The sequence below is a fragment of the Bos taurus genome, chromosome 10 (assembly GCF_002263795.3).
Source record: "Bos taurus isolate L1 Dominette 01449 registration number 42190680 breed Hereford chromosome 10, ARS-UCD2.0, whole genome shotgun sequence".
Taxonomy (NCBI): Eukaryota; Metazoa; Chordata; class Mammalia; order Artiodactyla; family Bovidae; genus Bos; species Bos taurus.
In genome coordinates, this window is record NC_037337.1 from 30,852,225 (window position 1) to 30,876,472 (window position 24,248).

Below are 24,248 nucleotides of genomic sequence, written 5' to 3' on the forward strand. Positions count from 1 at the left end.
GAGGGGAGAGACAGAGATCCCTTTGAGAACACCTGCCCATCAAGTCTTTTCTATTGAACTTTCAAGGTACCAAGGGGTGGTGACAGGGCAGGAAGATTGAGAGATTTCAGCCAAGACTTGGAAAGCCAGAGAGAAGGCAGAGAAAGGCTGAGAGTAGTAAGGCCTTAAAAAGGCACAAAACAGTGGTGAAGGACTTTAAAACATGGGGACAGGGTAGAGGGAAGAGGGAGAGAGAGATCTCTAGACTCATTGGAGAATAGATCACATGCCCTGACAAAGGGAGAACCTTTATCCTGCTTTCAAAACATTTCAAACAAGTAGCAAACTGAAACGAAACAAAAATCAAACCAGACTCACCTCAACTGGAGAACAGACTAAAAAGAATAAACACCTCAGACTAGCTGTCACAGAGAGGAAGTGGTGTGACTTTTCTGGAGTAAATATTTACTCCAGTCTCTGTTGTTCTTTTTTATTCATTATCTACCATAAAATATATAAAACAAATTAAGAGATAAAAAGTGAAAGAATGACTATAATCAGGAGAAAAACAAACAAAATAGAAACAGATCCACACATTCACCAAATATTGAACCCAACAGACAAGGACTTTAAACATAAACTATAATTATACATTAGAGATTTACTGGAAAAGATAGATAAAATTTATGAACAGAGATAAATTTGAGCAGAATTAGAAAACTAGGGGGAAATATCTTTAGGTTCATATTCTAGTTCCAACACTGATTGGGCATGGGACCTGGGATGACTTGCTTGTTCTCTGAATTTCCATTTGCTTAGGGAAAGCCTGTCCTCAGGGGGATGCTGTATTAAAAGATATAATACATATAAAGCTTTTAATCCAATGCTTAGTATATTATTTCTCTATTAATTGACCCTACCCTTGGACGTTCTGCTGTTTATATATACCTTCTTTAAGGATCATGACTCCTTCTATATTTATTCATGACTCCTTCTATCATCTCTATTGCAAATGGCTCTCAAAGTGAAAACCTTAGTCATTAAACTCTCTCCCATGTATCTTCTCCCCCCACAACTCCAAATACTTATTGAATGTTTTACTTGGGAGCATTGATTGGAAAGACTAGAGATCTCTTCAAGAAAATTAGAGATACCAAGGGAACATTTTATGCAAATATGGGCTCAATAAAGGACAGAAATGGTATGGGCCTAAGAAGCAGAAGTTATTAAGAAGGGGTGGTACGAACACAGAAGAACTGTACAAAAAAGATCTTCATGACCCAGATGATCATGATGGTGTGATCACTCACCTACAGGCTAACATCCTGGAATGTGAAGTCAAGTGGGCCTTAGGAAGCATGACTACGAACAAAGCTAGTGGAGTGATGGAATTCCAGTGGAGCTTTTTCAAATCCTAAAAGATGATGCTGTGAAAGTGCTACACTCAATATGCCAGCAAATTTGGAAAACTCAGCAGTGTTCACAGGACTGGAAAAGGTCAGTTTTCATTCCAATCCCTAAGAAGGGCAATGCCAAAGAATATTCAAACTACTGCACAATTGCACTAATCTCACACGCTAGTAAAGTAATGCTCAAAATTCTCCAAGCCAGGGTTCAACAGTATGTGAACTGTGAACTTCCAGATGTTGAAGCTGGTTTTAGAAAAGGCAGAGGAACCAGAGATCAAATTGCCAACATCTGCTGGAACATGGAAAAAGCAAGAGAGTTCCAGAAAAACATCCATTTCTGCTTTATTGATTATGCCAAAGCCTTTCACTGTGTAGATCACAATAAACTGTGGAAAATTCTTCAAGAGATGGGAATACCAGACCACCTGACCTGCCTATTGAGAAACCTGTATGCAGCTCAGGAAGCAACAGTTAGAACTGGACATGGAACTGGTTCCAAATAGGAAAAGGAGTACGTCAAGGCTGCATATTGTCACCCTGCTTATTTAACGTATAAGCAGAGTACATCATGAGAAATGCTGGGCTGGATGAAGCACAAGCTGGAATCAAGAGAGAAATATCAATGCCGGGAGAAATATCAATAACTTCAGATATGCTGATGACACCACCTTAAGGCAGAAAGTGAAGAAGAACTAAAGAGCCTCTTGATGAAAGTGAAAGAGGAGAGTGAAAAATCTGGCTTAAAAACATTCAGAAAACCAAGGTCATGGCATCTGGTCCCATCAGTTCACGGCAAATAGATGGGGAAACAGTGGAAACAATGGCAGACTTTATTTTTGGGGGCTCCAAAATCACTGCAGATGGTGAGTGTAGCCATGAAATTAAAAGATGCTTACTCCTATGACCAACCTAGACAGCATATTAAAAAGTAGAGACATTACTTTGCCAAGAAAGGTCCATCTAGTCAAGGCTATGGTTTTTCTAGTAGTCATGTATGGATGTGAGAGTTGGACTATAAAGAAAGCTGAGCACTGAAGAATTGATGCTTTTCAACTGTGGTGTTGAAGACTCTTGAGAGTCCCTTGGACTGGAAGGAGATCTAACCAGTCCATCCTAAAGGAAATCAGTCCTGAGTGTTCATTGGAAGGACTGATGTTGAAGCTGAGACTCCAATACTTTGTCCACCTGATGAGAAGAACTGACTCATTTGAAAAGACCCTGATGCTGGGAAAGATTGAAGGTAGGAGGAGAAGGGGATGACAGAGGATGAGATGATTGGATGCCATCACCGACTCAATGGACATGGGTTTGGGTAAACTCTGGGAGTTGGTGATGGACAGGGAGGCCTGGCGTACTGCAGTCCATGTGGTCGCAAAGAGTCGCACATGACTAAGTGACTGATCTGAATTATTGTTTTAAATAAAACACAGTTCTTGATTTTTCCTCAAAATCTTCTCTCCCTGCTCAATTTCTATAATAGTTCAATCAAGCTTGAAATACCTGAGTGGAACTTAACTTCTTTTCCTTCTGCCACACAGCCTACATTTAAAATATTTTTTTTTTTTTCAAGCAACAGGAATTCTACTTTATTGCTGGTGGAAACATAAAATGGTATAGCTACTTTGAAAGACAGCATGTTAACTTTTTACAAAGCTAAACATGCCCTTACCATATACAATCCAGAAATCACACTCTTAGTTATTTACCAAAATGAGTTGAAAAATTATGTTCATACAAAAATGTGCAAGTGATTTTTTTATATATATATTTTTAAATTTAATTTTATTTTTAAACTTTACAATATTGTATTGGTTTTGCCATATATCAAAATGAATCCACCACAGGTATACATGTGTTCCCCATCCTGAACCCTCCTCCCTCCCCATACCATCCCTCTGGGTCATCCCAGTGCACCAGCCCCAAGCATCCAGTATCGTGCATCGAACCTGGACTGGTGACTCGTTTCATATGTGATATTATACATATTTCAATGCCATTCTCCCAAATCATCCCACCCTCTCCCTCTCCCACAGAGTCCAAAAGACTGTTCTATACATCAGTGTCTCTTTTGCTGTCTTGCATACAGGGTTATTGTTACCATCTTTCTAAATTCCATATATATGTGTTGGTACACTGTATTGGTGTTTTTCTTTCTGGCTTACTTCACTCTGTATAATAGGCTCCAGTTTCATCCACCTCATTAGAACTGATTCAAATGTATTCTTTTTAATGGCTGAGTAATACTCCATTGTGTATATGTACTACCACTTTCTTATTCATTTATCTGCTGATGGACATCTAGGTTGCTTCCATGTCCTGGCTATTATAAACAGTGCTGCGATGAACACTGGGGTACACGTGTCTCTTTCAATTCTGGTTTCCTCAGTGTGTATGCCCAGCAGTGGGATTGCTGGATCATAAGGCAGTTCTATTTCCAGTTTTTCAAGGAATCTCCACACTGTTCTCCATAGTGGCTGTACTAGTTTGCATTCCCACCAACAGTGTAAGAGGGTTCCCTTTTCTCCACACCCTCTCCAGCATTTATTGCTTGTAGACTTTTGGATCGCAGCCATTCTGACTGGCATGAAATGGTACCTCATAGTGGTTTTGATTTGCATTTCTCTGGTTATGAGTGATGTTGAGCATGTTTTCATGTGTTTGTTAGCCATCTGTATGTCTTCTTTGGAGAAATGTCTATTTAGTTCTTTGGCCCATTTTTTGATTGGGTCATTTATTTTTCTGGAATTGAGCTGTAGGAGTTGCTTGTATATTTTTGAGATTAGTTGTTTGTTAGTTGCTTCATTTGCTATTATTTTTTCCCATTATACCTACACTGAAACCAAGCACCACACAAGGGCCAACAAGTTCCAGGGTAAGACATACCAAGCAAATTCTCCAGCAACACAGGAACACAGCCCTGAGCTCCAAGATACAGGCTGCCCAAAGTCACCCCCAAACCATAGACATCTCATAACTCATTACTGGACACTTCATTGCACTCCAGAGAGAAGAAATCCAGCTCCACCCACCAGAACACAGACACAAGCTTCCCTAACCAAGAAACCTTGACAAGCCACCTGTACAAACCCACACACAGTGAGGAAACACCACAAACTCCATAAACTGCCAGAATACAGAAAGGACACCCCAAACTCAGCAATTTAAACAAGGTGAAGAGACAGAGGAATACCCAGCAGGTAAAGGACAGGATAAATGCCCACCAAACCAAACAAAAGAGGAAGAGATAGGGAATCTACCTGATAAAGAATTCCAAATAATGATAGTGAAATTGATCCAAAATCTTGAAATCAAAATGGAATCACAGATAAATAGCCTGGAGACAAGGATTGAGAAGATGCAAGAAAGGTTTAACAAGGACCTAGAAGAAATAAAAAAGAGTCAATATATAATGAATAATGCAATAAATGAGATCAAAAACACTCTGGAGGCAACAAATAGTAGAATAACAGAGGCAGAAGATAGGATTAGTGAATTAGAAGATAGAATGGTAGAAATAAATGAATCAGAGAGGAAAAAAGAAAAATGAATTAAAAGAAATGAAGACAATTTCAGAGACCTCCAGGACAATATTAAATGCTACAACTTCGAATCATAGGGGTCCCAGAAGAAGAAGACAAAAAGAAAGACCATGAGAGAATACTTGAGGAGATAATAGTTGAAAACTTCCCTAAAAGGGGGAAGGAAATAATCACTCCAGTCCAAGAAACCCAGAGAGTCCCAAACAGGATAAACCCAAGGCGAAACACCCCAAGACACATATTAATCAAATTAACAAAGATCAAACACAAAGAACAAATATTAAAAGCAGCAAGGGAAAAACAACAAATAACACACAAGGGAATTCCCATAAGGATAACAGCTGATCTTTCAATAGAAACTCTTCAAGCTAGGAGGGAATGGCAAGACATACTTAAAGTGATGAAAAAAACCTACAGCCCCAGATTATTGTACCCAGCAAGGATCTCATTCAAATATGAAGGAGAAATTAAAAGCTTTACAGACAAGCAAAAGCTGAGAGAATTCAGCATCACCAAACCAACTCTCCAACAAATACTAAAGGATATTCTCTAGACAGGAAACACAAAAAGGGTGTATAAATTCGAACCCAAAACAATAAAGTAAATGGCAACGGGATCATACTTATCAATAATTACCTTAAACGTATATGGGTTGAATGCCCCAACCAAAAGACAAAGACAGGTTGAATGGATAAAATATTTCTTGAATTTATTTACTGAATCAACAAATATTCACTCAGGACTTACTAAATCCTATTCTATACATAAGGCATGTGGCAACGAATGAGACAAAGTAAACACTCCCTTCGTTTCTAACACCCTTCCTGATCATTTTGGTCTTGAACTATTACAGTAATCTCTTGTCTCCCTGCTTTATTTTCACCCCTCTCATCTACGGTACATGTTATCAACACACTAACTTTCCTTAACAATATAAGAGATGGCATTCATCCTCTCAAAAACTTATGGTGTTGACCACTGCCTAGTCAATAAAAATCAAGCTCTATAAACTGAGAGTCAAAAGACTTCAGCCATTTGATCCCACCCTTCACAAGAATACCAAGACATAAAGCTAATACAATAGGAAAATTAAATAAAGATTCAAAAGAATCTTGACTGGCTGAAAAAAAACCTGAAGACTAAATCTTAAAAACTGAAATAAAAAGTAATAAACAGTAATAAACATAACATGCAGCTTCCTTCTGGTCTACTTACAGAAATCACTATTATTGCCTGTGGAGTTGTCCTGTGCTGCCTTGTCACATATTTCTGTATTGCATCACTATGAATTTCAGCGTTTGTCATGAGACTATAAGTTTCTAAATTTCTTAAACCCTCTGAAGCCCATAGTTCTCTCCCAGTAGTGTGTGTAGCACATGGTACTCAAAGACCAAATGACTCTCTTCTCCATGGTCCAGCTATCCTGCATACTTCCAGAGAAGAGTCTAACTGGCCTTGTACTCACAGAAAGTAAGCCACCACCAAACAGAATTATCAGGTAAAAGGGAGGAGAGAGTTACTGATTGCTTTTGATATGCCCTTAGAAATAGGACAAAATAGGATCAACATTTTCTGTTTTTGGAACTCTAAAACTAAATAAAATTTACACATGGTAGTCAATACTTTTCTCATCTAACCCACTGAATCAAGAATGTTACTATTTTTACCAATTTGGGGAATATTATACAGAAGATTCAAATCAGATGACTATTTTATAAACTTAATATACCTGCTATTTTGTCTGACATTAGTCAAGTAGTCTCATCCTTCATATAAATGCAAAAAAATAAAGCTAATAAAATCAATAAAATAAAACAAAATTTCAAAAGGATCTTGACCAGATGAAAAGAAATATGTTGCTGTTTTCTAACCAGAAGCAATAAGATCAGTTTTTACTTGTGTCACAATATAATTTTCATTGTATAAAAACATGCTCTTTGCTTCATATACATCTAAATTATGCTATGTTCTCTTTTGGATAAAATTTTTAGGGAAGGTGGACATTAATTTTTCAACTGACTATTGTTAAGATAAACTTTCTAAAACACATTTTGAACAGATGTGGCTGACTTGGGTCATTTCATGGCTTATAAGAATGCCTTGGAGTCTGAGCATTTAAAAAGTGAATTCCTAGGGTAAATGTAAAGGAAATTACTTATATGATTCTATTTTTTTCTGGTACATTTATTCACATAAACATTCATATTCATAATAACGCCATTTGAACTCTACTGAGTATTGAACTGAAAAGGTCATGGGGCATCATGATTTCCCTGTTTAATTTTTTATCCCTTTAAAAGATTGTAATGATCATACTAGTGAGAATTTCTTATTAAATCAAAATATTTCTTCTTTTAAACCTGTCTCATTTGCTGTTAGTAATCTTAAAACTGGAAAAAATACAAGAATGGCCAAATGAAACTGTACTTCCTTCATCCCTCCTACCACTTAGATAAAACCATGATGTTTATAGAACATATCATAATTTCTTATATAAATGATGTATTTAACATATAAAATAATTTGACCCTGCATATATTCATTCATAGCAGTTATTAAAGAAGTATTTATTGAATGTCTACTGTAGGTTTGGCATTGTTTTAAGTGCTGGGAGTAACAATAGGAACAGACATAAATTTTGCATAAAACAGCTTACTGTCTGCAGGTACAGGGAGAAAGTCAAACAAGCAGTTACAATAAAGGGTAGGGGTGGGTTTGGTGAACGCATGAAATGCAGTGGGACTACAAAGCATGGGATCTAACTGGAAGAACCTCAAAAGGCTTCTCAAAGAATCTAAAGGATAAGTTAACCAGGAAAGTCTGGAGGGAGACATGGAAAGAGAAAGAGGGAGGGGGAGGGGAAAGGGGATGGGAAGGGAGAGAGGGAAAAGGCAAGAGAGATGAAAACTGCTCCAAAAGGAACAGCATGTGTTAAGTCCCAGAGTACATGACGGGTACTAAAAACTGAAATAAGTTTGGCATTTGTAGTTAAGTTGCTAAGTTGTGTCTGATTCTTCATGACTCCATGGACTGTAGCACACATGGTTCCTCCGTCCTCCACAGTCTCTTGGAATTTACTCAAGCTTATGTCCATTGAGTCAGTGATGCTATCTAACCATCTCATTCTCTGCAACTGCCTTCTCCCTTTGCCTTCAATCCTTCCCAGCATCAGAGTCTTTTTCAGTGAGTGACCTTCCAATGCATATTCAGGGCTGATTTCCTTTAGGATTGCCTGGTTTGATCTCCTTTCAGTCCAAGGGGTTCTCAAGAGTCTTCTTCAGAACCACCATTCAAAAGCTTCAGTGCTCAGCCTTCTTTATGGTTCAATTCTCACATCTGTACATGACTACTGGAAAAATCATAGCTTTGACTATATGTACCTTTGTTGTCAAAGTGCTATCTCTGCTGTTTAACATTCTGTTTAGGTTTGTCACAGGTTTCCTTCCAAGAATCTTTTTGATTTTTGCATAGCTGAAGCATAACTAGATGAGTAATAGTGGAGAGATGAGGCTAAAAACCTAGAAAGAGGACAGATGTTATGGAGCTTTATAAGCCATACTGAGTTATTATCCTCAGGTCAATGAGAACCCATGGGGATGTTCTAAACAGAGAATTGACCGGATCTCATTTGTCTTTTAGAAACATCATTCTGGCTGCACGTGGAGAATGGGCTGGAGGGCAGTAAGTCACGAAGCAGAAAGAACTGAGAGGTCGCTGGAGGAATCTTGGCAGGAGGAAATAACCTGAAACAGGGAAGGAGCACTGAGGATGGAGAGGAGAGGGCAGATAGGTTGAGAGAGTTTTTAGCAGGTTTAAATAAGTGAATGGAGAAGTGAGGAAAGTTTTTTTTTTTAATTAAGAAAAATTTGCAGCTTTCTGCATTGGGAAACTGGATGGATGGTGGTTCTGTTTACTGGTATTTCAGTACGAACAGCAATGGGCTGGGACACTGTTTAATGACCTTTTTTTCCAAATTTTATGTATCATGTCATACAACTGATGCCTCAAATCTTTGTGATTATTTTCCTAAGGCTTCTACGTTACTGTGTTTTCTAAGCTACTGCTAGGCTTTTCCAACTCCTTTCCTTCCCGCTGCTCCAAAATTATAAATATCCTTCATGATTCTATGCTTTATTCTTCTTTATCCATTTATTCCTCCTGATAGCTTATGCAGTCCATGGGTTCGGCTAATCACCTTTAGGTTATTCTGTTACTGCAAAGTGTTGAACTGACGAACTGATGATTCATCGGTACCGATGAACACTCTCACTACTAACTAAAGAAAATGTGCTTTATGCGTTGAAGTTAAGAAAATGATAAAATTATTTTATTTAATCTTCAAAATGACTTTTAAGAATAAAAAACAGCATAGGCTCTGAAATCAGATAGATTTAAAGCATAAATTCCAGTTCTGAAACTTCCCAGCTCTGCGACTTTGGAAAAGTAACTCACCTTCTAAGTGATCCCTCATTTTTAAAATATAAAAATTAATAGTAGCAACCTCATAGGCTTGTTACATAATTAAATAACATAATGCATAAAAATACTTAGGTCAGAGCTGTAATACACAGCTTAACTATAACAGTGGGTAAAGCACATATTGTAGTGAGGCGCAGTGAAAGCAGAATTGTGTAATATATTGGTCAAAAGCAGTAGCTCTGGAGGCAAATCATTCTCGGTTCACATCATCCTTCATTCAAATTATAGCTCTGTCACTTTGTTGCTATGCAGTCTAAGGTCATGCAAACTCTCAGAGCCTCAGTTTACTGATCTGTACAGTGGAGAAGACAACAGTACCTACCTCACAGGAGTGCTGTTTTCAGTAACAAAACCATGTGAAAAAAAGGTCTAATATATTACACAGCACACAGTAGATACTTGATGAAATGGTTACTAATTTTATTTCTTTTTCCTTTTCCAGAGACAAAAACTAAACTGATTTGCAAAGGATATGTAGCTTAGAACTAAACAAACTCATAATTTAAAGTTGTGTCCTAACTCATAAATAATAAACCTTAGTCTTTAGCCTGAACACCTCAATTGTGTGCCAACCTTGTAGTTTTAAAAACACATGCTTCTGGTTTATAATTTAAAACTCTGTATATTTAAGACCAATCTTACCATGTTCCTTTTCAATCCTGTTCTCTGCAAACATGTGTGCTTCTTATTTCCCCAATTATTTGTGTGTGGATTAATCTTTGATTCTTCCTTTTCCAGCTTCTAGCCATTTGATGCTGATTTCTTTTTCATTCTTCCATCAGAATCTTTGTTTGTTCTGTGTCTCTGTCCCTACTGTCAGAGGTTTCATGCTTTAAGTCCTCAGACCTGTTTCAATAAGAGCATCTTAGACTCTTTCTGATTTCCAGTTTCTTCTCTCCCAGTCCAGGAATACTGCTACCACACTAAATTTCCTGAGATATGTTTTAATAATAAATATCCCTGTTGATGAGCCTTCCATATCTTATTTCTCACCCCAAATCTCTTGGTCCATCTCTCAAGGCCCTTAATGACTGGGTCTAAATTTCCATCTCACCTGTTTCGTATTAATCTACCAACATGAGCTGTTAGTTTCATTTAAATAAAACTCCTTATTGTCCTTGCATGTGTTCTTGCCAAGCAGTCTACAGATTCACTTTGTCGCCACCATCAATACAAAAAAGGTCTTAATGATCCAGAAAACCATGATAGTCAAGTGGGCCTTAGGAAGCATTACTACAAACAAAGCTAGTGGAGGTGATGGAATTCCAGTTGATCTATTTCAAATCCTAAAAGATGATGCTGTCAAAGTGCTGCACTCAATATACCAGAAAATCTGGAAAACTCAGCAGTGGCCACTGACTGGAAAAGGTCAGTTGTCATTCCAATTACAAAGAAGGGCGATGCCAAAGAATGTTCAAACTACAGCACAACTGCACTCATTTCACATGGTAACAAGTTAATGCTCAAAATTCTCCAAGCCAGGCTTCCACAGTACATGAACTGAGAACTTCCAGATGTACAAGCTGGATTTTGAAAAGGCAGAGGAACCAGAGATGAAATTGCCAGCATCCACTGGATCATAGAAAAAGCAAGAGAATTCCATAGAAATATCTATTTTTGCTTCATTGACTATGCCAAAGTCTTTGACTGTGTGGTTCACAACAAACTGGAAAATAGTACTCCAATCTCTTTAAAAATTCTCCAGGATGTCTGACTCTAGGTGAGTAATCACACTATCATGGTTTGTGATCTTTCATGGTTTTCATCCTGGCTAAAGAGCCTCTTGGTGAAAATGAAAGAGAAGAGTGAAAACGCTGGCTTAAAACTCAACATTCAAAAAACTAAGATCATGGCATCCAGTTCCATCACTTCATGGCAACTAGATGGGGAAACAATGGAAACAGTGGCAGACTTTATTTTCTTGGGCTCCAAAATCACTGCAGATGGTGACTACAGCCATGAAATTAAAAGACATTTGCTTCCTGAAAGAAAAGCGATGACAAACCTAGACAGTGTATTAAAAAGAGACATCACTTTGCCCACAAAAGTCCATATAGTCAAAATTATGGTTTTTCAAGTCATCATTTATGGATGTAAGAGTTGGATGATAAAGAAGGCTGAGTGCCAAAGAACTGATGCTTTTGAATTGTGTTAGAGAAGACTCTTGAGAGTCCCATGGACTCCAAGGAGATCAAACCAGTCAATCCTCAAGGAAATCAACCCTTCCAATATTCACTTGAAGGACTGATGCTGAAGCTGAAGCTCCAATACTTTGGTGCCATCTGATGCAAAAAGCTGACTCAGTGGTAAAGACCCTGATGCTGGGAAAGATTGAGGGCAGGAGAAGGGGGCAACAGAGGATGAAATATTTGGATGGCATCATTGGCTCAATGAACATGAGTTTGAGAAAGCTCCATGAGATACTGAAGGACAGGGAGACCTGGTGTGCTGCAGTCCATGGGGTACAAAGAGTTCGAGATGACTGGGAGACTGAACAACAAAGTATAAGTTTCATCCATCCTTTAGACCAATTTAAGTTCTAAGACTCCCATGACACTGCTTTCAACTATTCCAGGTCAGGTGGTCATCTTCCATTTTTAGCTTCCAATTGCATTTATAGTAAATACCAACTGGGCTTTATCTGATCAAAATTATTAGGATCCCTCCTCATAAGACTCTAAATTTAATGCAAAAATACCTTTTTTAACTTATTTTACAGTACACACTCAATGAAATGTGAGGAACATGTTCATGATAATATATTGGAACAGCCACTAACTATGGAGGACCTTCATTTCTTCTCTTTAACTGCAAATATTAATGGGCTCTACTGCTGAGTCAAATTCCTTAAAGTACACCTTTCAGAATTTTCCTCCCTTCCTTTAAAACCTTCAGTTGCTCATTGCTTAGATAATTAAATCCTCAATTCAGTATTCAAAATTTCTCACAATATGGCTTCTAAATTTTTTCTCAGTTTCCTCTCCAAGTACTTAAGATATATTCCAAATAAGCCAGCCAGTCAAAAGTTCTATCCCCATTCTTAAAGTCCAGTATGGCTGTCAATTTACCTCTCAATTTATTCAGAATTCTCTCAACAACATACAATGTTTTCTTTGAAATTCTTTGGTACATATTATATACTATCTTAGAGTACATTTTTTAATTTAACAACTTTCATTATATTTTTAGTTGGAGGATAATTGCTTAAAATATTGTGTTAGTTTCTGCCATACATCAACATGAATCAGTCATAGGTATACATATGTTCTCTCCCTCTTATACCTAGACTATGCCTCATTGACTCAATGAACATGAGTTTGAGCAAACTCTAGGCGACAGTAAGGACAGGTAAGCCTGGAATGCTGCAGTTCATGGGGTCACAAAGAGTTGGACATGACTTAGTGACTGAACAACATTTTAATACTTCTTGTAAATTATAAGAGTCACTGAATATCTCAGCCATAAAGCTCCACATATCCTTCCAACTCTGTTATATTCAAAATTTAAAAAATTCCTCTCAAGGATATTCTACCTTCCTCTTAACATTCAAGGTCAGTTATAGGTTTTCCTTTCCATAAGTTCAGCAGTGTAGGGAATAAGGCTTAAAGTTCCATCTCTCACCCACAACATCAAATCACTTTAGTGAAATTCTTTGTCTTTTGCATTGTTAAGTGATAGGTAGCTTGGACTGTAAATTGTTCTTTTGTCAAACTCATAAGGAAGACAAGTTAACTCATATAAAAGAGAACTTGGAATAGAGCTTTAAGCTTGAGGTTAGCATTACAAGTACCCTGCTTTAGCTCTTGTAGCAGCCAGCTAAGCAGTATACTCCTTAGTCAATACATATCTGCTTACCTTTGACTCAAGACTAGAAGTCAGATTTCCCAATTCTATGTGAATAGAATAGCTCTGGAAAAAGCAACCAGATCTACATAGTCACCATTTTTATATAATATGATTTCATCTTCCATTTAGCAAACAACTTTTACTTGGAAGATCTTAATAAATCTCATGATTAAAGAGTAACCACTGCTGGTAAAGACAGTGAATTGAATCCATGCACCTACTCCCACCCTCTTCTAAAACTTCCATGGAAGGTATTTCATAAAAAGGCATAAATTCAAAAAAGATGGGGAAAATCAGAGAGCAAGCAACAGAATCAAGAACATTGGAACCTAAGCCAACAGGGAAGCATGCAAAGGACTGACCCAATTTATACAGGAAATTAACTCTTTACTCTAAAGCAATAAAGTAAAGGATTGATGGCACCAGTTACTTCTGAAAGTAAAGGGAAAATGTGAAAAGGACATCAAAATAAGAGGGATAGATTGGCAGTCTTTTTAACAAGCAGTCAGATTCCCTAGAGAAGGCAATGGCACCCCACTCCAGTACTCTTGCCTGGAAAATCCCATGGACAGAGGAGCCTGGTAGGCTGCGCTCCATGGGGTTGCTGAGGGTGGGACATGACTGAGCGACTTCACTTTGACTTTTCACTTTCATGCATTGGAGAAGAAAATGGCAATCCACTCCAGTGTTCTTGCCTGGAGAATCCCAGGGACGGGGGAGCCTGGTGGGCTGCCATCTATGGGGTCGCACAGAGTCGGACATGACTGAAGCGACTTAGCAGCAGCAGCAGCAGATTCCTAGATCCTTTCCCTATAGGCTGACAACCACCTCTACTTGACCCTGTCAGAACACTGAAGGTTTATCCTCTGCAAAGGGAAAACAAATGAACTAACCTGGGAGAAACAAGACACAGCTGAGGACAGAGGTACTATAAAAAAAAACAGAGGGATTCAGTTAATGTATGCACACAAGATTCTAAGACCTCTAGCCATTTTCCTTGTCAACTCCAACAACAACAGCAAAAACCTGCAGCACATCTTCATGTTAAGAGGAGGCTGGAGGATCATTTGGAATATAACCAGCTCATATTAAATGACCCATATATACTCCCTTCCAGTGTGAAACTCAAGGTCACACAGCTCCATCCACACACTTAGTGCTTGCAATAAAACTTTTAGGTCTCCACTCTTAAACATGAGTAGAACACCAAAGATTAGCAGAATCATCTATAAGATGAAAGATAGAGATCAAAATAAACAAAGGAAAAGACTGACTATGAAGGAGAGAAGAAAAATTATTTAAGGATAAAGCATTACAGATTAAAAAAAAACATTCAGAGAACAAAAATGTGCTTTTAGAAATTAAAAATAAGATATGAAAAAATTTAACTAAAAGTTTAACTGTAAAATTGTGAAATTCTTACAGAAAGAGTAAAGTGATGTAGGTGAAAATTAAGAGAAAAGTTAGAAGTTCAAGGAACATCTAAATAATAAGAATCCAAAGAAGCAAAATTGGGACTGGTTCAAAATTGGCAAAGGAGTACGTTGAGGGTGTATATTGTCACCCTGCTTATTTAACTTATATGCAGAATACATCATGTGAAATGCTGGGCTAGATGAAGCACAAGCTGGAATCAAGACTGCGAGGAGTCAACAGGTTATATCAATAACCTCAGATATACAGATGATACTACCCTCTTTGCAGACTGTGAAGAAGAACTAAAGAGCCTCTTGATGAAGGCAAAAGAGGAGAGGGAAAAAGCTGGCTTAAAATTCAACATTCAGAAAACTAAGATCATGACATCCGATCCCATTACTTCATGGCAACTAGGTGGGGAAACAATGGAAACAGTGGCAGACTTTATTTTCTTGAGTTCCAAAATCACTGCAGATGGTGACCGCAGCCATGAAATTAAAAGATGTTTACTCCTTGGAAGAAAAGTGATGACAAAGCTACTGCTACTGCTAAGTCACTTCAGTCGTGTCCGACTCTGTGTGACCCCATAGAAGGCAGCCCAGCAGGCTCCCCCGGTCCCTGGGAATCTCCAGGCAAAAACACTGGAGTGGGTTGCCATTTCCTTCTCCAATGCATGAAAGTGAAAAGTCAAAGTGAAGTCGCTCAGTTGTATCCAACTCTTAGCGACCCCATGGACTGCAGCCCACCAGGCTTTTCCATCCATGGGATTTTCAAGGCAAGAGTACTGGAGTGGGGTGCCATCGCCTTCTCCGGATGACAAAGCTAGACAGTATTAAAAAGCAGAGACATTACTTTGTCCACAGAGGTCTGTATAGTCAAAGCTATGGTTTTTCCAGTAGTCATGTACAGATGTGAGAGTTGGACCATGAAGAAGGCTGAGTGCCAAAGAATTGATGCTTTTGAACTGTGGTGTTGGAGAAGACTGTTGAGAGTCCCTTGAACTGCAAGGAGATCAAACCAGTTAATCCTAAAGGAAATCAACCCTGAATATTCATTGGAAGGACTGATGCTGAAGCTCCAATACTTTGGCCACCTGATGTGAAGAGTTGACTCATTGGGAAAGAGCCTGATGCTGGGAAAAATAGAAGACAGGAGGAGAACGGGACAATTGAGGGCTAGATAGTTGGATGGCATCACGGGTTCAATGGACATGACTTTGAGCAAACTCCAGGAGATGGTGAAGGACAGGGAAGCCTGGGCATGCTGCAGTCCATACGGTCGTAAAGAGTTGGACATGACTGAGTGACTGAACCACAAAAAGAAATAAAAAGAAAGAGTAGGTAAACACCAGTGAAATAATTCAAGAAAACTGCCCAGAACTGAAATTTTCAAGCTGAAAACTCTACCTGTCTCAGCACAATGGATAAAAACATTCATGCCTAAGACATAGCACATAAGACTTTATAATTTTGGGGGCAAAAGAAGTATCTTACATACTCTTACACAGAGGAGATGGAGAGAGAAATAAATAAGGTTGCATAGAAATAGTCAGGAGTCAGAATAACTTTGGGCTTCTCAACAGCATATCAAGCTGCAAGGAAATGAAGCAATATTATCAAGATCTGGAAGGGAAAATATTCCTAAAACAGAATTTATGACTTACTAAAGAACCAATCAAATGAAAGGAAAGAATGAAGACATTTACAGATATGCATACACTCTCAAAGAGTCCTGTGGACTCTTCCTTAAAAAGAATGTGTGCTTCACAAAAATGAGATGGAAACAAAGATAAAAGAAAGACACTGGATCCAGGAAACAAGGGATCTAACAAAGAAGAAAGGTAAAGGGGTCTCTTGGATTATGAGAAGATGATGGATGACAGCCTTGTAATAGGCATAGAATGAAACTGACCCAGATTATGTACATCAGGTCTAAGGCCCTGGAAAAGACTTCAGGGAGAGGAAACTGAAAAACTATTTAGTATGTCTGAACATCTGGCTAAGAGACTAAGAAACTGTCAATGAGTAAAGCACTGAATTAGTGATTAGTACATAGAATATGGAATAAATGAATAAAGCAAGACAATTATAATTCACATGAAAACATATGAGGATCAAGAAGCAACAGTTAAGAACCTTGTATTGACCAGCTGATTGGTTCAGGATTGAGAAAGGAGTATGGCAGGGCTGTCTGCTGTCACCCTGTTTGTTTAATCTATACACTGAGCACATTATGAGAAATGCTGGACTAGATAAGTTACAAACTGGAATCAAGAGAGGTAGGAGAAACATTAACAACCTCAATAACACTCTAATGGCAGAGAGTGAAGAGGGACTAAAGAACCTCTTGATGAAGGTGAAGGAGGAGAGTGAAAAAGCTGGCTTAAAACTAAATATTAAAAAAACCAAGATCATGGCATCCAGCCCCAGCACTTGATGGCAAATAGAAGGGTAAAGGTGGAAGCAGTGATAGATTTCCTCTTCTTGGGCTCTAAAATCATTGTGCATGGTGACTGTAGCCATGAAAACAGAAGACAATTGGTTCTTGGCAGGAAAGCTATGACAAACACAGACAGTGTGTTGAAGAGCAGAGACATTACTCTGCTGACAATGGTCCGTATAGTCAAGGCTTTGGTCTCTCCAGTGGTCATGTATGGTTGTAAGAACTAGACTGTAAAGAAGACAGAACACCAAAGAATTGATGCCTTCAAACTGTGGTGCTGGAGAAGACTTCTGAGAGTCCCTTGGACAGGAAGATCAAAGCAGTCAATCTTAAAAGAAATCAACCCTGAATACTCATTGGAAGGACTGATTCTAAAGCTGAAGTTCCAGTATTTTGGTCACCTGACGCAAACAGTCGACTCACTGGAAAAATCTCTGATGCTGGGAAAAACTGAGGGCAGAAGGAGAACAGGGTATCAGAGGATGAGATGGCTGGATGGCATCACCAATGCAATGGACATGAACCTGGGCAAACTCCCGGAGATGGTGAGGGACAGGGAGGCCTGGCGTGTTGCAGTCCATGGGGTCACAAAGAATTGGACATGACTGGGAGACTGAACAACAACACAGGAAAGGTTTACTAGCAGAGTTTACTACCTAATGAGGCTGTGTTTTGAGTTTTTATAGTTATTGTAATTTAAACACTGACTATTCATACAACCAGAATTGCAGTATTATGTGGGAAGATGGAATGAGGAAAAGGGTACACATATTTGGTGGAGACAAAGGGAGTAAAGATAGCTAAATCTGCATAATCTAGAGTGAGAAATCAATAAATAGTGCTAAATCTGAGGGAAATCATTAAGTAATACAAAGACATACAGGTAAAAATCAACCATAAGACATGAAAGTGAGATGATGAAGTAAGTAAGAGGCAAGAAAGATTCAGAGGGTTGTTTACATAGCAAAGAATGAAGAATCATTTCAAAGACTGAGTTCAACAAACATTGTAAAATATCACAAATATAGGAATACTCTTCAAAAACATTTAAAGAGCAGTCCAAAGCTTTTAAAATTTGATGTAATTTTATATTAAAATTCATCTCCTTTTCTGAACAATGAGAAAATAATCCTGGGGGGAAGAAGCACAAAAGATAAAATAATTTTTTAATCCATTGTTTATGTATCACATAATAATTTTAGGAACTTGCAGAAACTTAAGGAGCAATGGCTGAAATGATTCCATAGTTAATTTAGAGTAATAAATGTATAAGCCTTGAAGTTTTATTTTTTGATCCAGAAATTATAATTCCTAGGAATTTATCTAAAGAAAATAATAATCAGCAATATACATGAAGATTTACTAGGAAAGATAATAATCAGAATAGTGTTTATAATAATTTAAAAAGAAATAACTTTTTAATAACTTATTAGGTTGTTGAAAAAGTAATGGTGGTTTCAGACCATGAATTTTAAATCATTATAACTAGACTCAAACACATCTTTATTAATTAAAATAGAAATGAGTACAATCAACACATTTTTGGTAATGAGGTATAAGTTTGTTTATTCCTGTAGCATAAAAAGCCATGTTTTGGGATTTGATAAACTCTTGGAAAGCATTTTCTGCCTCCTGCTGGTTGTGGGAGCATTTTCCCTGCAAAAAGTGGTGGAGATGCTTAAAGAAGTGGTAGCTGGTTGGTGAGAGGTCAGGTGAATATGGTGGATGAGGCAAAACTTCTTAGCCCAATTTGTTCAACTTTTGAAGCACTGGTTGTGTGACATGTGGTCAGGCGTTGTTGTGGAGAAGAACTGGGCCCATTTGGTTGACCAATGCTAGCTGCAGGCATTGCTGTTTTCGGTGCATCTCACTGGATCTGTTGAGCATACTTCTCTAATGGTTTTGCCAGGAATAAGAAAGCTGTAGTGGATCAGATGGGCAGCAGATCACCAAACAGTGACCATGACCTTGTTTTGGCACAAGTTTGGCTTTGGGAAGTGCTTTGGAGCTTCTTCTTGGTCCAAGCACTGAGGTGGTCATTGTCACTTGTTGTATAAAATCTACTCTTTGTCGCACATCACAATCCAATTGGGAAATGGTTCATTGTTGTTGCATGGTATAAGAGAAGAAAGATGACTCTTCAAAACAACAATTTTTTGATTTGTTTTCAGGTCATGAGGCACCCACTTCCTGAGCTTTTTCACTTTTCCAGTTTGCTTCAAATACCAAATGACCTTAGAATGGTTGATGCTGAGTTCTTCAACAATTTATCCTGTAGTTGTAAGAGGATCAGCTTTGATGACTCCTTTCAATTGGTAGTTGTCAACTTCTGATGGCCAGCCACTATGCTCCTCATCTTCGAGATTCTCATCTCCTTTGCTAAACTTTTTGAACCACCATTACTCTGTATGTTCATTAGCAATTCCTGGGCCAAATGCATTGATATTGAGAGTTGCCTCCCTGCTTTATGATTCATTTTGAACGTGAATAAAAAAATCGCTTGTATTTGCTTTTTGTCTAACATCAAATTTATAGTCTAAAGTAAATATAAAATAAACATCAAGTAATAAGTCATTAGCAAAAGAACATAAAGTAAGATGTGCATGAAAATGATGTATAATATAATCACAGTTTCCAATCAAATGCAAAAGTTCAACAATGTAAAACCACAATTACTTTTGTACCAACCATAGAGACAAATATTCCCAACAAGAATATATTCACATGTAGAATATGAATATGATGGAATCTACACAGCCATTAATTAATGTATTTTCAAATAGATTTAGTTCTGTGGGAAAGTAAACACATCATAATATTATGAGAAAAAAAGGAGACAAACTATATGTATAGTTGAACCAAACTGTGCAAATACAATACGTACAAATATTTAATGATATGAACTTGAGTGTACAACAAAAGCTCAGGAAATAAAAATCAGGGAATACACCAACACATTAGCAACATGCATCATGGGGCAGAAGAACTATGCTTTTTTTTGCTACCTTATACTTTACCATATTGCAAATTTGCAGTAACAGTCAGGTATTCTTATGTCTTATTAAAAATATTTATTTTATTTATTTGTTTCCTTGGCAGTGCCGGGTCTTGGTTGCAGCACACAGAACTTTGATCTTTGGTATGGCATGCAGGAACTTAAGTTGCAGCATTTAATTACCTGGCCAGGGACTGAACCTAGGCCCCCTGCATTGGGTGTGCAGTCTTAGCCACTGAACCCCAGAGAAGTCCCTTATGTTGTTATTTTAAATTTTTCCATTTATTTATTAACGAGAAAAGGGATGGGGGGATAGGCAACATAGCGGTAGAGAATTAAGAGCTACAAACTATCATATAAAGTAAGCTATGGGATATATTATAAAGTATAATAAATATAGTCAATATTATTTAGAATAACTGTAAATGGAGTATAACTTTTAAAAATGTGAATCACTATATTGTACATCTGTAACATAATACTGCAGATGGTGACTGCAGCCATGAAATTAAAAGATGCTTGCTCCTTGGAAGAAAAGTTATGACCAACCTAGATAGCATATCGAAAAGCAGAGACATTACTTTGCCAACAAAGGTCTGTCTAGTCAAGGCTATGATTTTTCCAGTGGTCATGTATGGATGTGAGAGTTGGACTGTGAAGAAAGCTGAGCACCGAAGAATTGATGCTTTTGAACTGTGGTGTTGGAGAAGACTCTTGAGAGTCCCTTGGACTGCAAGGAGATCCAACCAGTCCATTCTGAAGGAGATCAGCCCTGGGATTTCTTTGGAGGGAATGATGCTAAAGCTGAAACTCCAGTACTTTGGCCACCTCATGCGAAGAGTTGACTCATTGGAAAAGACTCTGATGCTGGGAGGGATTGGGGGCGGGAGGAGAAGGGGACGACAGAGGATAAGATGGCTGGATGGCATTACTGACTCGATGGACGTGAGTCTGAGTGAACTCTGGGAGTTGGTGATGGACAGGGAGGCCTGGAGTGCTGCGATTCATGGGGTCACAAAGAGTTGGACACGACTGAGTGACTGAACTGACTGAACTGAACTGAACATATAATACTGCACGTCAACTGTACTTCAATAAATAAAAAATAAAAATTCCTATTTATCTCTATTCCTTATCCCCTTTTCCTTATCACAGACATATATTTAAAAGTATTCCATGTGTATCTTTTGTCTATGTCCTTGCAAATGTATTATGATTTTGTGTCCCTGTATTTTTAATTTATTTCAATGGTGCTTTTATTCATTCAGCACTTTGCTACCATTTGTACATTGACAGTAAAATATGAAGGGATTTGAAACTTGAGGAGCAGAGAGGGAATAAAATGGTCATTATGGAGAATGGGTAGATAATTTTTTTGTGAAATGTAAGACTGACAGGTCTTGTGAGGAACTTGCTAAAGTAGAATAAAGTAATTTCTGTGTTTAAACATATTATGGTAACACACAGGTTAATTCACAATCAACATAATGGTAATCCTAAAGCTTTACTTGCCTTTCTAAAAATAATCTACAGATGCTTGAAACCTGACCTCACAACTTCAAGTTTTAGAAGCATCTTTTGCCAAAACTCCAGTCTCCTATCTCTGAAGTTCCCTTTCTTTCACCCTCATAAGTTTAATTACATTATTTACATTGCTTTTGTAGAAGCAAAATTTAGCCCAATGGTAGTGAATAGATGTGAACATAGATATGCTGGGCATAGAACAAATTACTGTGAAAAGAGTCCTATCAGAGGGGCATGGAAAGCAGCCATGTCCATCATAAACAATATCAAAGTATCTAGAAATCAAAATAATTTGTCACAATTATATAATCATTTCAATCTTTTGCTATTTTCCTAGCTCATTTTCAAATCTTTTCCTAGCTCATTTCCAAATCTTTTACTATTTATGTCACTCATTGGAAAAGACCCTGATGCTGGGAAAGATTGAAGGCGGGAGGAGAAGAGGATGACAGAGGATGAGATGGTTGGATGGCATCACCGACTCAATGGACATGGGTTTGGGTAAACTCCGGGAGTTGTTGATGGACAGGGAGGCCTGGCATGCTGCAGTCCATGGGATCACAAAGAGTCAGACACGACTGAGTGACTGAACTGAACTGAACTGATTTTCCTAGCACATGTTAGATGCTTAATAATACTTAATAAGGGGCTTCACTGGTGGGCTTCCATGGTAGCTCAGCTGGGTAAAGAATCTACCTGTAATGCAGGAGAGCCTGGTTCAATTACTGGGTCAGGAAGATCCCCTGGAGAAGGGATAGGCTACCCACCCTAGTATTCTTGGGCTTTCCTGGTGGCTCAGACAGTCAAGAATTTGCCTGCAATGCGGGAGACCTGGGTTTGATCCCTGGGTGGGAAGATTCCCTGAAGGAGGGTATGGAAACCCATTCCAGTATTCTTGCCTGGAAAATTCCATGGACAGAGGAGCCTGGTGGGCTACAGTCCATGGGGTTGCAAAGAGTCATACACAACTGAGTGACTAAGTACAAGCATAACGCTTAGTAAAACAAGAAATGAACATTTTAGGGATTTCTAAGCATTTGGTACATATTGATAAGCCATAAAATAATCAAATATCTGAAAGAAAAATGTGAAACACATACAGTTACTGACAGGTGTAACTGCTAACAGTTCATATTACAGCACTGGCATTAACAGTGTCCAGAGACAATTTGATGAAGAACATGGGAGGGAAAAATGGTAACTTAATAGAGGAGTTTCCTTCTTTCACAGAAGTAGGGTGATTTTCTTTTTCATTTTTTGTAACTGTAAAATTTCAAAAATCCAAGTTACACTATTCTCGTTAATTCAGAATTGCCATACTAATCCTAACATTTGATCCCTAATTCTAATAAAATATAATACAGTTAATAGAGTAAAAATAACAAGATCTTTCTTTAATATTTAAAACACATTTAGACTTTGACAATGATAAACAGTTGTAACCTGAAGCCTCGGGATAATTTGTTTACTACTCGGTAAGTTAATTTCCTAATTGGTAAAAGAAAAGAGGTTAGATTAGATAATCTATAAAGGAAATTTTCTCTTGCATTTCTGATGGAAATGCACCTTATCATGGAGACCATCAGGGACTGTACTTTGAAAGTGAAAGTGTTAGTTGTTCAGTCGTGTCCAACTCTTTTCAGGCTGCAATTGACTGCAGCCTGCCAGGCTCCTCTGTCCATGGAATTTTCCAGGCAAGACTAATGGAGTGGGCTGCCATTCCCTTCTCCAGGGGATCTTTCTAGCCCAGGGATTAAATCCAGGTCTCTTGCATTGCAGGCAGATTCTTCACTGTCTGAGTTATCAGGGAAAATAAAAGTAAACTTTTTGACAAACAATTTCCTTTTTAATATAGCTTACTTAATTATTCTTTTAGTGAGCGCAACAGAGTAGTCATAACTTTTGTAATTAATTTTAAACACTTTCATACCCATCTGAGGTTTAATTTTATTACAAAGCTGTATCATCAATGTATCTCAGAATTTCTAAAAATTGATTGTATAATTAGCATATCATGGCATTGTTTATTTTCCTCCTTTAGATGCCTGTATTTTGAGAAATACTCTAAATTCTTACCTCTAAGAGATAGGGCTCCATTTGATCCAAGGGTTTTCCAAGATGCTTATCTGGATCTAAACCTGCCAAGACAGGTCAAATATTTATTTTACATAACTATTAAACTGGAGGTTTAAAAACACATTTCCATTCCCTTGGTTCCTCTTTGCCTAGAAAACTAGTGTATATATATTTTAAAGTGCTCTGATTCTAAAGCAAAATTTACTTTGCTAGTATTTATTTTTCTATTCCCCTTGGGTAACTGCTTTTCTTGCTCCTGAAAAGTAAGTTTCATTCCAGTTCATTTTTAAATTGCTCTTCATCAACTACCAGATGCATTGTTTCAATCCCTTTTTCATTTTTGAGGAACTGTAATTAGGGTAGGAAAAAAACTATCATTTAGAAGATAAGAAATTGAAATCCAAGGCATTTTAATTATTATAATTTGTTTTTACTCATGGAGACAACAGTGAGAATTTTTCTGACACACCTATTTTGTATAAATTTCAAACTTATTTGGAGAATAAAAGTAGAAAACAAGAGAGTGGTAGGCTGTAAGCCTAT

At 37.8% G+C, this 24,248-nt stretch overlaps 1 protein-coding gene across 2 annotated transcripts in view; it reads right to left on the bottom strand.

Annotated features, from left to right (window-relative positions):
• The window catches only part of DPH6 (diphthamine biosynthesis 6), a 189,318-nt gene that overhangs the window by 15,186 nt on the left and 149,884 nt on the right, over window positions 1-24,248 (bottom strand). For both annotated transcript variants that reach the window (XM_059890680.1, NM_001077016.1), the window contains 1 exon segment: window positions 23,706-23,767. In XM_059890680.1, coding sequence (XP_059746663.1) covers window positions 23,706-23,767 — 62 coding nt within the window.